Source organism: Ambystoma mexicanum, chromosome 3q (assembly GCF_040938575.1).
Source record: "Ambystoma mexicanum isolate Mex_15411 chromosome 3q, UKY_AmexF1_1, whole genome shotgun sequence".
NCBI classification, from domain to species: Eukaryota; Metazoa; Chordata; class Amphibia; order Caudata; family Ambystomatidae; genus Ambystoma; species Ambystoma mexicanum.
The window spans coordinates 273634396-273648407 of record NC_090926.1 but is presented as its reverse complement, the minus strand read 5'-3'; the positions used below and the strand labels follow the sequence as shown (position 1 = coordinate 273648407).

At 48.4% G+C, this 14012-nt stretch overlaps 1 protein-coding gene across 2 annotated transcripts in view; it reads right to left on the bottom strand.

The window, feature by feature from the left end:
• RNF41 (ring finger protein 41) overlaps nucleotides 1-14012 on the bottom strand; it is a 382702-nt gene that overhangs the window by 195859 nt on the left and 172831 nt on the right. For both annotated transcript variants that reach the window (XM_069653751.1, XM_069653750.1), the window contains one exon: nucleotides 13041-13312. In XM_069653751.1, coding sequence (XP_069509852.1) covers nucleotides 13041-13312 — 272 coding nt within the window. The remainder of the gene's footprint in view (nucleotides 1-13040; nucleotides 13313-14012) is intronic.

Here is a 14012-nt window from a genome sequence, read left to right as displayed (position 1 = left end):
TGTCATGCAGTTTGAAGATGATCATGGCCCGGTAGGCGAAAGCGCGGTGTGCGTGATGCTGTCCGGTGAGTAATGCGCGATGTGCGGCGCTGTTTCGCCTTTCATATTGCTAACCTGTGTCTTTTCTCTCCTTGCAGGTTGCGATGTTCCTCGCCGAGCGCCGTAATGTTCCAGCAATGATACTGACCAGGAGATGACAACCCAGGTAAGAATTGTGTGGCTTTCTTCATTCGGGAGGAAACTTGAGTAAACGCTTACTAATGCTGCCCGTCTTCTTCCTCTTTCTAGGTTATGGTATTCCAGGATGCATGCAGTGCCGGATGATGGAGTTCGTACCTTCAGGTGAATGAAACTGAAGTCAGCGATGGATTGAAGACAGGATACTGTTCCAGGTAAGTTTCGTAGTGCTCTTTCGCTCTCTGCAGGTCCTTGGTTTCAGGTAAACTGGCATCAAAGAACTGGCATGTTCTGCTGTTTGGGTGCTGTTTAAATTGTCTCAGGTAAAGTAGTCCAGGTAAAGTAGTCCCAGGTCTGCCACACCCAAAACACTAGACTAGTTCCTTGCAACTGAGCTATGTGTGTGCCTCCATGTTGGCTGACTGACACACCCCCCTCCCCCCAAGTTAAATAGTCCCAAGTAAATAGTCCCATTCTAATGTTGGTCTTCATGATCGTTATGAGCCTGGCACCAAAGGCGCCAGGACCTACTCCAAGAGAGTCTCGGATGAGGTTTTAAGGGCTTTGACCTGGACCTAACTGGAAGGCTGACTTGCCAGTGAGGGCCAGGGGCAAGGGTCATGACATATTCTGGTCGTCCTTCTGTGCCTGGATGCTCTCTGGTGTGCCTTTCTTCAGCTTTTATTCTGGCGCCTAAAACACTTGTGTACAGGCGTCTTATAAAAGTGGGATTTCTTAAATCTGGCCTGGTTGGCAAAGTTTAGGAGGCCACCCTAGTTAGCAGGGGAACTCTGGGAGTTTAGCCACACCAATCTAAGTAGCATGGAGAGTGGTCAAGGCTAATTCTCAGGAGAGGCGAGTGGCGTCAGGGGCCCACAAAGAGTCCACACAGTGAAATACACAATTCTATGTATTCTATAGCGCCAAAGCCCATAGGCATCAGGGCGCTCCATAAACACAAGGACACAAAGTAAACAGGACACCAAAAAAAAGAAGAATCAGCAACCAACTTTACTCAAAGAGGAGGCGGTTTTGGATGTTTCGTGAAGGTATAAGGTCTTCCATTCTCCCTTGCTCTTTACCCGAGGAACCATGAGCTACTGAGCGTCACTTCACCATAGGGATCCTTGAAGCTTTTACAAGGCCAAATTTTCTTCCAAATAACGTGGGCATCCCCAAACATCCATTTATGGGCCAAAGTGAGAACTTTTAAATCAAACCCTCACAGCCACTCGCAGTCAATGAAGCTCTTTCCGAGACCTGGACACATGTTCCCCTCTCAGGGATATTGCATACTATTCTGACTGCTACATATAGACGCCTAAGGTTTACTTCGTCTGCTACTGAGATTTGACAGCCTTCTATTTTTATTTTGCATTTTTAAAGCGCTCACACAGCCCGCGGGCATAGATGCGCTGTTACAGGAATTGTTTTTTTTTTAGTTGCATAATTGTAATCTTTGTCTTACTTGCATATTTATAACGCGCTTAAATGCCCAGAGGTTTCTAAGCACGGACCCAGGGATCGAACCTCTTGTATTCTTATCCCAGTTTGGCCCTGGCTTGCTTGGATCCGTAGATCATGAGTTTTTTTGTCATCCAATTATTTTGATGCAGCCATACAGACCATTATATTTTCCCAAATCCTGTGAATACTTCCCACTAAGCTCAATTGTCAGCAGGATATCGTCTGCATAGTTAAACTGCAGGCCCATCTGTTCCATTTGGACACAATGGTTTAATATATACACTGAACCCTGTAGGAGATTGTGGCACCCCATAATTAATCATCCTAATTCAGGGGCAAATAAACAATAGTACTACAGTAAGAAAGATTGAGAGATTGAATTAAGCACCCCAATTCTTATTGTAGGTGATTTCAATGCTCATACTGTATACGCTGGATGGTTTCCCAATCAGGGCAAGTCCTCTTCAATGGACTTAGTGAATTAACAGGGTTAAGTCTGGGCGGAATTATTTTATTCACATAATTGGACTATGCTAAATGGCAACTGTGCGGGAGATGCTCTGAAAGCATATACGCTTAAGTGGAAGGAGTGCTTCAACATTAGACTGTTTGTGAATGATGCAACACTGACTGGTGGATGACATTGCCATTTTAACACATGAAGAGTGATCAGAGGCTAGTTTGTTTTATGTTAATAGCTCATAATGGTATCAAACTATTTGATATGAATGGGGCATTTTATCAAAAATGGCACTAATCGTATACAGTGGAATACCACTAATTTAGATAAGGCTAGGGGTGTGGCCGAAAGAAAACATCCCTTGTTCACCGAGATGGCGCAAGGAACGTGAATGTAATGGACCTTCTCTAATAGAGGACTTCACTGCCATGATCTCATGTATTAAGGAAGTAACAAATAGAAAAATGTAGTTACAAACCCCAAGTGAATGCTGGAAACGAGACAGTGTAAGGGGTCGACGCTATGATCACAAAATACAGGCTACAAAGAAGAAATTGGGTGGGATATTGCACTGACAATACAGGTAGGGCAAGTAGAAGGAACGCCTTGGATATTTCCACAAGGATTCCATTTTGAAAATCTAGGTACCGCAGATGGTCAAAGAGGCTACCATGAAAAGTGCAAGAATGACGTATGGTTGCAGACTGCTAATCACGCTAGAACAAATAACAGGAATATGCCCCGTTATGAGAGGTGCCATAGTGGGTCTGAGGAGGTGTGGCGCAAGCATATAGGGACTAATCTAGGGGCAGTGGATGTAACAGAAGTGGACTTGTAAATCCATGGTCTGGGATATAACTAGGATTATTGAAAAATTGACCACCTCCCATGCGGCTGGACTGGATGGTACCAGTACAGGGTTGGTCACGTTATTCCACGGACCTGTGGGCCCAGGCACTGCATACATTATTCGTTAGTATTGTGATTCATGGTCCGATTCCTCCTTCTTGAAAGGAGTGTACTATCCACCCAATACACAAAAAGGGCTGTTGGAAAAATCCTTCCACCTATCGCATGTTAGCCATACCGGAAAATATATTAGCAAGGGTACTGCTAAACTGATGAAATCAGTGGCTAGCAGTTAACAAGATTCTTCTAGCTAATCAGACTGTTTTTAAAGAAAAATCTATTAGAACACAATGTTATAACATTGGTTTCCACAGTTGACTATGCCTGGATGTGACATCTCCCTGTTTATGGAGCATTCATTAACTTTAGTGCAGCCTTTGATAATGTCACGAGGATTAGACTATGGAGCAAACTTGTCTTGTGGAATATCCCTCATGGCCTGTTACCATGATCAGGCTGCTACATTTGGACACCAGTGTAAGAGATGCTGGATGGGGAGAGGAAGAGTCTGACTATGTTCAACCAGTAAGGGGTGTTAAGCAGGGCTGAATCCTGGCCTCTGACAAATCTGTGATTTATAGAAGGTAGAGGCATTAAATCTTCCAGCAGCCTGTCCTGTGAAACTCACTAGCATTAAAAATGGGTTGGCTCGGCTATGCAAATGACTGCCTCCAATTAGATTATACTCCGAAGGGGATCCAACTGATGCTTGATGCCCTGGGTGAATATGCCAAAGTCAACAGACATATTAATATTGAAAAAAACTAAAATAATGACATTCATGGGGGAAAAACAAAAGCAAGTTGCCCCAAAATTGCATGCAAGATAACCCAGAAACCGGTTGTGAATGTGGACTGCTATAAGAATCTTGGTGTGCTTATAGATACCAAATTAAATTGGACCTCTCAGTGGGGGGAGAATCGGCAAATTGTTTGAAAATAACAGTATATTCATTGGTAGATAGTGCGTTTGTGCTATTAAAACAATTCGGCTACTATACACGGCTAAAATTTAACCATGTATGTTGTGGTGAAGTGTGGGGGACAAAATTACTGTTAGAGTTGACCAAATTAGAAGGCAAAATACAGCGTATAATACTTCGAATGCTTAAGTTCCTTCCAGTGGAATTTTTAATCTTGGAATTTGACCTAATAAGCGTATCAGCAGTGATCAATTATAAGTTGTCCTTGGGCTACGAGAAACATTTGAGCCTAGATAATGGCACCATCATGGTTGATGTTTTTAAGACCTATAGATAAATTGAGGATTATGAGCGATTTGTCACTCTTGGAAATCTGTGGGCCAACCATAAAACATGGGCGAGAGGGTTTGTACAACCGATTGCTGGGCCTAACCTGCTTGGGTTGAAACGTTGGGTTAAACAAAAAATATGCATGTACAGTTCGGAAATTTGAATTCATACGCTTAGCATCAAATGTGAATAGTGGGCAGTTTGTACAGTACTGGATGGAATGTATAGTGGTTAAAAATACATACAAGCCTTTCCTAATAGCATTATTATTAGGCAACATCTTCTACTTAAATTTAATGTCACTAAAATTCTGGAAATTGAGGGCGCACAAATAGGTATGTCAGTCTGAGCGCCTGTATTGCGAAATGGAAATAGAGTCCGTAGAACATATCATGCGTCATTGTGTTAGTCTGAACGCTATTAGAAGGAATTATATGAAAGCGTATTGTATTAAGTTAAATTGTGAAGATAGGCATATGCTGTGGACCATGTTTGAGGGAAATTATGTTAATCTGATTTATCATATGGTCACATTTTATTACACATGTACTGAGATGTTAGAGGAGCTATCACAAGGGACTTAACATAGGTATATGATTTGTTATACTATTTGGTACTTGTCCCGTTTTTATGTTCTTTAACTGTATGTGTTATAATATACTTGTAGCCAAAAAACTGATTTGTATATACAAGTAAATAAATAATATTGTGAGATGGGGAAAACACAGCTACTGTTCTAAAGGACACGTCCGGATATGAGGCATCCGACCAGTCACAGCAGAAGGTTCCAAGGGCACAGAGAGACTAAAGACCTCTGCATTGACAGATTAACAATGCAGGTACATCCAGAGACTAACCCCCAGGAACCTAAGGCTAACTATGCAGCTACACAGACAGGCTCATGGACTGCAACTCCCATCAGCAGTCGGACACTTAGTAGCAAAAAAACCAGAGATAAAAGGGACTACAGATCCCATAATCGCAAGTGACTAAACGAAACCACAGACTCCTGGAAAGAACAGAAAACGGAGGATGCATACAACACACAGAAGACACTTACCTTATGTCCGGGGGCCAGCACAAGAGAAGATGGGGGATTGGAAAGGGGTGGAGACTGAACAAGGAACGTAGTGGGTGATGGGAGAAACACTAACACCAGGTGCAGGAAATTGGGAGGGGACGAAGCCAGCATCCCGGGAGGAGAGGGAGAACACTAATTGGAGGGGAGGGGCGGAGAGTGGTTTAAATTTGACAAGCAAGGACTCATGGGGGTCTCGGTTTTCCACAGCGATCTCTGCCCAGAATCGGAGAGGAATGGAGTGAGAACTCGGGAGATTTCCATTAGGCATACTAGGAAACGGAGCAGAAGGGAATCTAACGGAGCCGTATCCACGGTTCCGCCGCAGAGGCAAAGCCAGACTCAGTGTGCGCTGGGGATCTTTATTTCATTTGCACAAGACAGAATGGACCGGTTCGGTCACCGAGACATGCGCCCAGCTGACGAGTAGAAGCCGGGCTCACGTGTCTCTGAAGGACTTTTATTTTCGTTGTACGCCCGAAAAGGGAGAAGAAAACCAAACGGCTGAGAGACAGGAGGGAGTCGTTCAGGCCCCAATGGATAAACTGTATCCCAGAAAACCGAGAACACACGGGTCATTGCCTAACTGTTTGGAGCAGGAGTCAGCGAAGAGTAACCAAGTGGCCCGGTTCCGAGAACCAGGATTTGTTGTTTCTTTACCCATTACACCTATGATTAAGAAGAACAAGTTACTTTCTTACCTGGTAACGTTCTTTCGATGGGATGGTCCGACGACGTATTCCATATCTATGACATGTAATCACCACAGCTGTGCTGATTCGGAAACTTTTTTCGGCGTCTCCATCCTGCGTCGATGACGTCGATGCGCCGTCGTCGAGGACCTCCTCCGACGTCATCCGATGTGATAAGTAGGACGCACAACGCCCGTAGCCTCAGTTGTAGTTTTTTCCCCCAGAACGTGTGACATTAGTCAACTGCCAGTCAGACACAAAGCCTTGCAGAACGTAAGCTGCAATCGCAAAAGAAATTCTGCAGCGGGGAAGGCAGGGCGGGAGCGATATGGAATACGTCGTCGGACCATCCCATCGAAAGAACGTTACCAGGTAAGAAAGTAACTTGTTCTTCGAGGGGATTGGGTCCTCCGACGTATTCCATATCTATGACAGACTCCCAAAGCAGTACCAGAGCAAGGAGGAGGGAAAGAATTTAGAATCAAAATTTAGAATAGCCAATCAAATAGCAGAGCAAAGGACCGCCTTGCCAAAGGCCAGATCCTGTCCCCGGATGGAGTCGAGGGAATAGTGACGTACAAATGTATGTACTGAAGCCCAGGTGGCTGCATCACAGATGTTGCGAATAGGAACACCCCTCTGCAGGGCAGTAGATGCAGCCACACCTCTTGTAGAATGGGCTCTCAAGCCAGCCGGTGGGTCCTTACCCGCCAAGCGGTAACACTCCGAGATGGCTAAAATAATCCAGCGAGACAAAGTGTTTCGTCACAGCTTGCCCCAAACGCTTTCCAGCGTAACCAATAAAGAGTTGATCGTCCACTCTGACCCGGGACATGCGTGAAACATAAAAGCTTAAAGCTCTCCTAGGATCAAGCCTATGGAGCCTCTCCTCTTCCTTACCAGGATGCGGAGGAGGATAGAATGCCGGAAGAACAACCTTCTGGGCCAATTGAAATTCCGACACTACCTTCGGAAGAAAAGAAGGACGAACTCTAAGGACAACCCTGTCCTTGTGAAATACAGTGAAGGGTGGTTTAACTGAAAGTGCCTGTAACTCACTCACTCTGCGGAGCACCCATAAGAAACTTAAGAACAAGGTTTAAATCCCAACCGGGCACCAGGAAAGGTGACGGAGGGAACACATTAGTGAGCCCTTTCAGAAACTGTGAAATTAAAGGGATTTTAAAGTAAGAACACTCTTCAGACGAGCGCTTAAAGATGGACAGCGCCGCCAGGTAACCTTTAATGGTACCCACTTGCAAGCCCCTGTGGGCCAAAGAAAGTAAAAAGGACAGAACCATGGGGATGTCACATGCAAAAGGATCCACATTCTGAACTCTGCACCAGTCGCAGAACTTACGCCAACGGTACAGAGACTTTGTTGCTGGCCTTTGGGCCGAAAGCAACACCTCCATCACGTCCTCAGGGAGGTCCCAATCCCTATACCTCAACCTTTCAGAAGCCAAGCGTGAAGGTTGAGGGATCCGACCTCTGGATGGAGAACCTGACCCCCCCCCTCCCGTGAGAGCAGATCGTCTCGGTAGGGAAGACGACGTGGAGGGCAGATGGACAAGTCAAAAAGGTCCGGGTACCACGTCCTCCGAGCCCACGCCAGAGCAATGAGGATCATCCGGGAACCGAACTTCCGTAACCTCCGCAGCACTTGCGGGATGACGGGGACAGGAGGAAACGCGTACAGCAGCGGGAACGACCACTCCACCACGAACGCGTCTCCTAAGGCTCCTTTTGGAGGAAATTCCCGCGAGCAAAACCTTTCGCACTTCCGGTTGACACTGGAGGCGAAGAGATCCACTTGAGGGGTCCCCCAAAGGGCGAAGATCTCCAGGAGAATCTCCTGAGCCAACTCCCACTCGTGAGAGATCGTGCTCTGCCTGCTCAGAGCGTCCGCCGTCGTGTTTTCGTCTCCGGCCAGATGAACTGCCGAGATCGAAACTTCCTGCTGGATGGCCCAGAACTCTAGCTGCATCGCCTCCCTGCACAGAGGAAGTGACCCTGCCCCCCCCCCTCCCCCCCTTTTTGTTGAGGTAGTGCATGGCCACTGTGTTGTCCGTCAGGATCAGGACACTCTTTCCTCGCACAGTTGGCAGAAAAGCCTTCAGGGCTAGCCTGACGGCCCTCAGCTCCAACAGATTGATATGGAGTCTGGACTCCGACGGAGACCAACGACCGCTGACTGTCAGCCCGTTGGCATGAGCTCCCCAACCCGTGAGGGATGCATCCGTCACGATCGTCACCTCCGACCATGGAAGCCAAAATGGAGCCCCCTTCATCAAGTTGCCTTCGACGGCCCACCACAGAAGGTCCCGGGCGACCGAGGGCGGCACCTGGTCCGGGTCCGACATCCTGCCGGAGGACTGCGACCATTGCGTCTTGAGCGCCCACTGCAAAGATCTCATCCGCAGGCGAGCCTCTGGCACCAGAAGAATGCAGCATGCCATGAGGCCGAGCAACCTCAAGAACTCGAACGCTGGGAGCGTCTGGGCATGCTGAAACTTGTGCACCATCTGCTGAATGTGAAGAGCCCTCACCTGGGGAGGAAAACACTGCCCCAGGGAAGTGTCGAGCACTGCTCCGATGTACTGGAGCCGCTGTGTTGGCGTCAAATGGGACTCCTTTAAATTGAGGGAGAAGCCCAGCCTGTGAAGGGAGCGGCAGGTGACGGACAGATGATCCAGGACTTGCTCGGGAGAGCTCCCCCTGATCAACCAATCGTCCAGGTAGGGGTAGACGTGAATCCCCCCCCTTGCCTGAGATGCGCTGCCACCACCACCATGAGCTTGGTGAAAACCCTCGGGGCGGAGGTCAATCCGAACGGCAGGACCCAAAACTGAAAGTGCGAGTCGCCAACCGCGAACCTCAGGTACTTGTGCTTGGGATGGATCGGCACATGGAAGTAAGCATCCTTGAGGTCGAGTGACACAAACCAGTCCTGAAGCTGAAGGGCCTGGAGGACTTGAGAGAGAGTAACCATATTCAACTTGTCCTTCCTGAGGAGTTTGTTCAAACCGCGCAAGTCCATGATGGGTCTCAATCCCCCGTCTTTCTTCGAAATCAAAAAATAAGGGTAATACCATCCCTTGTTCCTCTCCGCTACAGGCACCAGTTCTATGGCGCCTTTCTCCAGCAGGGCTTGAATTTCCTGCGCAAGGAGCGGATCCGGACTCTGCAAAGAGAGGTTCCCTGGTGGATTGTCGAGGACAGTAGCTGTGGGTTATGATCTCCAGAACCCACACATCTGAAGTAATGGCATGCCACTCTACAAGATGCTGCGCCAGCCTTCCCCCAACCGGCGAACCATGGGACATGGCCTCATGACTGAGTGGGAGCGGCCGCGGCGTTACCTGAGGGCAAAGAGGCAACTGCCCGAGCGGCCTTGGCACCACGGGTACCCTGTCGTCCACCTCCGGTACCCCTGCGTTGGCCTCTTTGACTGCCAGCTCCTCTCGCTTTACTGAAGGACGAGTAATAGCTAAAGGAACCACCCCCTCCACTGCTGTCCCCTAGGACGAAAAGGCGGAGGTTGGCGAGCTGCAGCGCCCAACGACTTTGCTGCAGCTTTCGAGGTCTGCAACCTCTCAAGGCTCTCGTCAGCCTTGCTGCCAAAAAGGTGTTCACCGTCAAAGGGCATGTTGAGGAGCCGAGACTGTACATCAGAAGCAAACCCCGACTTCCGCAACCACGCAAACCTGCGTATCACGGTGCTCGCCGCCATGGACCTACTGACGCATTCAGCTAAGTCCAAACCTGACTGAATGGACTCACACATGGCATCCTTACCATCCTGGACCATAGCAAGGAAACCATCCAGTTTGTCCCCTTCGGGAATATGCTCAGCCGCTAACGCAACACAGTTCCACAGAGTGTGAGTGAAACGAGACAAGGCACAAATGGAGTTGGCCGCCTGAAGCGCCATACCACCAGAAGAAAACACTTTCTGCGCCCAGCCATCAAAACGTTTGTCGTCCCTATCAGGAGGGATGGTAGGGTACGACGCCTGCTTTGCCGGGGCCGCCTGCACCACCAAACTCTCCGGAGGGTGCCTGGTCAAGTAGCAGGGGTCGCTACTGGCTGGACGGTATTTTCGCGACAAGGATCTGCCCACCGCCAGGAGACTCTCCGGAGCAGTCCAAGCCGCCGCCACACTTCTCTGTAAAGCCATATGGAACGGCAGTACCGGATCAGTTGGGGGACCAACATCAAGGATGTCCGTCAGATCATCCTGCACAAACTCCCCTGGGGGAGAAGACCATCCCAAGTACTCAGAAACCCTAGCCATAAGGCGCCGGTACGAGGAATCGGCATGAGAGCCAGGTCTCAGGCCTACAAAACTCCACCTCCGGAGAGGTGTCCAGTCCACTGGCATCATGCAGTGACTGTCTCAAATCGTCAAACTGACTATGGCCCGAGACAATTTCATCTGGAACCTGACTAGAAACCAGGCCATCAGAATCCTCATCCGCCTCTGAAATATAGTCCAGGTGGCGAAAAGAAGGCACCCCGAGAGTGCTTGCTCTTAACCAGAGCCTTCCTAGGCGGTCCTCCCGTGCCACGGGGTCCCTCCGACACGAAAGGCGTCAAGCGAATCGGCGCCGGCGTCGAGAGAACCGGCATCGGCGCCGAGTGGATCGGCGACGACGTCGAGGAAATCGGCGACGACGTCGGATGCAGCGCCTCCAGCATCGGCGGCGTCGACACAGCCCTCGAGGCCGGAGCCCCGAGCGTGTCCCTCGACGACCTGAGCGTCGACGACTTCCTCGGAGCCGGAGCCTCGAGAAAGCCTGTCGACGCCTCAGACGTCGATGTCTTCCTCGAAGACCTCACAGGTGCACACGGTCTCGAATGCGTCTAGGACCGGGACCTGGAACGGGTACGTCGAGAACGAGTTCCCTTGTCAAAACGGGACCTCTCCCGTGACTCATGCCGGCCACTCTTGCGAGCAGTGTCTCTCGACCTCTCACGACCGACCCCACTCGGGGGCGCGGACGGCTTAGTACCCTGCGACTCAAGAATCGCCAGCATTTTCTTCCCGAAGGAAGCCCATTCCTCCGGCGTCGCACGGCTGGTGGGGTAAGCGACGTGCCGGGCAGAGTCCCTGGAAGACGACCGGTGCCGGCGCTTCCGAGAATGCCTCAAAGAGGTTGAGGAGTGGCAAGACCGACTCATAGAAGGAGACCCACGAGACTTCCGACGATGATGCGGAGAGTCACCCCTCGAATCATCCGTCGAAAGCCCCGCAGACTTCGACTTCCTGGGCTTGGACACCCGACCTACCGACAACAACTTCTTACGTTCGCGTAAGGCTGTGGTCGTGAGCGACTGGCAGTCGATAGTCATCCGTGTCGTGGGCCTCCCCGAGGCACCAGAGGCAGGCGTCGTGCAAGTCCGTCACCGACATCTTGGACCCACACTCCCCGCACTTCTTGAAACCCGGACGCGGGGTCGAAGACGAAGTAGAAGACATCTTCAAACGAAGGATTATCACAAAAACGAACAGGTTCGAAGAACCGAGAAGAACAGAACTCTAAAGAGTCGAGGCGTGAACCGAGAATCACGAAGCAACACGTTCGCGGAAAAAACGGAACTGAGGCTACGGGCGTCGTGCGTCCTACTTATCACATCGGATGACGTCGGAGGAGGTCCTCGACGACGGCGCATCGACGCAGGACGCAGACAAAAGTTTCCGAAGCAGCACAGCTGTGGTGATTACATGTCAGATATGGAATACGTCGGAGGACCCAATACCCTCGAAATGTGTACCACAAGCCTGAATAAAAAGAATTGTGTAAACCGCATTTTCCCCTCCCGTCACTGATTAACAAATATATCTGGGATGATTCTGAGGAGGCATCCCTTAGCAGATCCTGAGTCCATCCACACAATTCTCTGAGCAATTTCCTGTTTCGGCAAGAATATGTAGCAGGCGTTTGTGGTCCCAATTAATCAAAGGCTGCTGATAAATCAAGAAAGAACAGCCCTCTCTTGCTCTTTTCCAAAGTAGCCACCATCTGTTTTTGTAAATCCAGGAGAGCACTCCGTACCGCGATTGCTGCGGAAGCCAGATTGCTTCATGTGCAATGATTGTGAGACTTCCAAGTGCTTTTGTAATTTTATGGCAGCAATTTTGTCAACCATCTTAAGTAAGAAGGGGGTATTTGTAAAGGGTCTATACCTGGGCCAGGGCCTCGAAGAAAATTGTCCCAACAAGTGACAAAAGTGCTATGCGATTTAAGTAAAAGTGCACATGAGTGCACCCATAAAGTGTTAACATAAAGTACCACTGTCGGATGCCCATCTAAGCTACACTGGTCATGGGAAACTTGTCCTCAAACAAGATGGAATGAGAGATGCCCCTGCAATACTGTCCATCAATGGAGGACGGCACTGGTAGTCTGAAGGACTAAACCAAATCTCCAAAAAAAGTACGTTAAGCAAGGCAGTGAGGTTAAAAAGACCTCCATCAGCAAAAATAGGTCAAGATAACAGTCCACAGATAAGATGCGAGTCTCAACGAAAGATGGGAAAACCTGCAAAAATTAAATCTTTCCTAAAAAAGGCCATTCAATTTTTCTGTAATGCTAAACTTAACTCAGATGTTCCACTATATGAGATGCATCACTGCTTATTTGACAGTTAAGGAGTACTCACAATTGCGAACAATACAGGCTTTTCCCCCCTCAAATAGCCTATGCCCTGGGAGACAGGAAGAGCAAAGGGGTTCTTTAGGTACACAGAGAGCTGGCACACTTAATTCATTAGTTTATTAAACATTGCTGTCCCATGTGTTCCTCCCTCAAAGACAATCAAATCCCCCGCACCCCCCAAAAACAGGGCCCCAATTTAAATTAGCATGTTGACAATAAGCCTTTGCATGGTGGGTCCACCCTTAAACACTCGAGTCTTAAATATGAAGTCAGTAGATGCTTCTTTCATGCTCCCCCCCAACCCCGCAACCCCCAGTTCTTCAGATACACCAGCCACACTTACCCACATCCCTGCTCACAGGTCATAGGACGCTTTGGATTGTGCTCACAGTCGTTTAGGTGAGACATCAGGTTGTCTAGTCGAACCACCGCAGAACAGCCAAAAATAGAATTATCGCAAGTAATTTGTAGCTTTGAAAGCATATTCCGCATGATCCGCGGGACAGGGCGCAAGTGAGCCACAGTCACTACGCTACGGTCAACAGGACACGTCTGCTGCTGTGAGAACCACTGTGTGATGCAGGCATTACAGAAGGCATGTTCACAGTGGGGAGCCTGTCGAGAGATGGGGAAAATCAAAAGGAGATTGGTTAGACCTAGCAAGTAAGTATACACACTTTCCTTCACTCACACCGACTTCAAATTGTACTTGCATGGTCTGCTCTAGTTGAAAATACTAAGTTCACTTGTGGGAATTCCGTTTACCAAAGTACACATTGTTTGCTTTATTAGAGAAAAAGCTTCATTGGTACAACCACTGCGCTACCACAAGCAGCGAGTAAAAGAAATTTGAAACCTAGCTAACCAACAATTTAGGCATTTTCTATGTTTGCTTTTATTTTTCTTAATTTGCAGGTTAAACACGTGGCACAAAGTATTCATGTGTGTATGCTAAAGTCAATATAACATGTATAGTAGGACCAATATAGCCTAAACTTTATTTGTAGAAGTATGCATAAGAGACATTGCTTGACCCATTTTCATTATAGGACCACCCTATACAGTAAAATTACTTGTGAAACGGCATTCAGATGGGCCCAAAGGAGAAGGATATACCTTAGAGTAACTAGGCAAGCAATCCTTTGACATCTGCATTTTACATGGACTACAAAAACAAACTGCTTGCTTTAAAGATCCAGATCCTAGATGAAATTTCAAGAACTGGTACAGCTTGAACGCAATTATTTTCTCAGGTACTAGATGCGAGTTACTATCCTGCAAAAAGCGTAAATATGACAGAACATTTTATGGTACT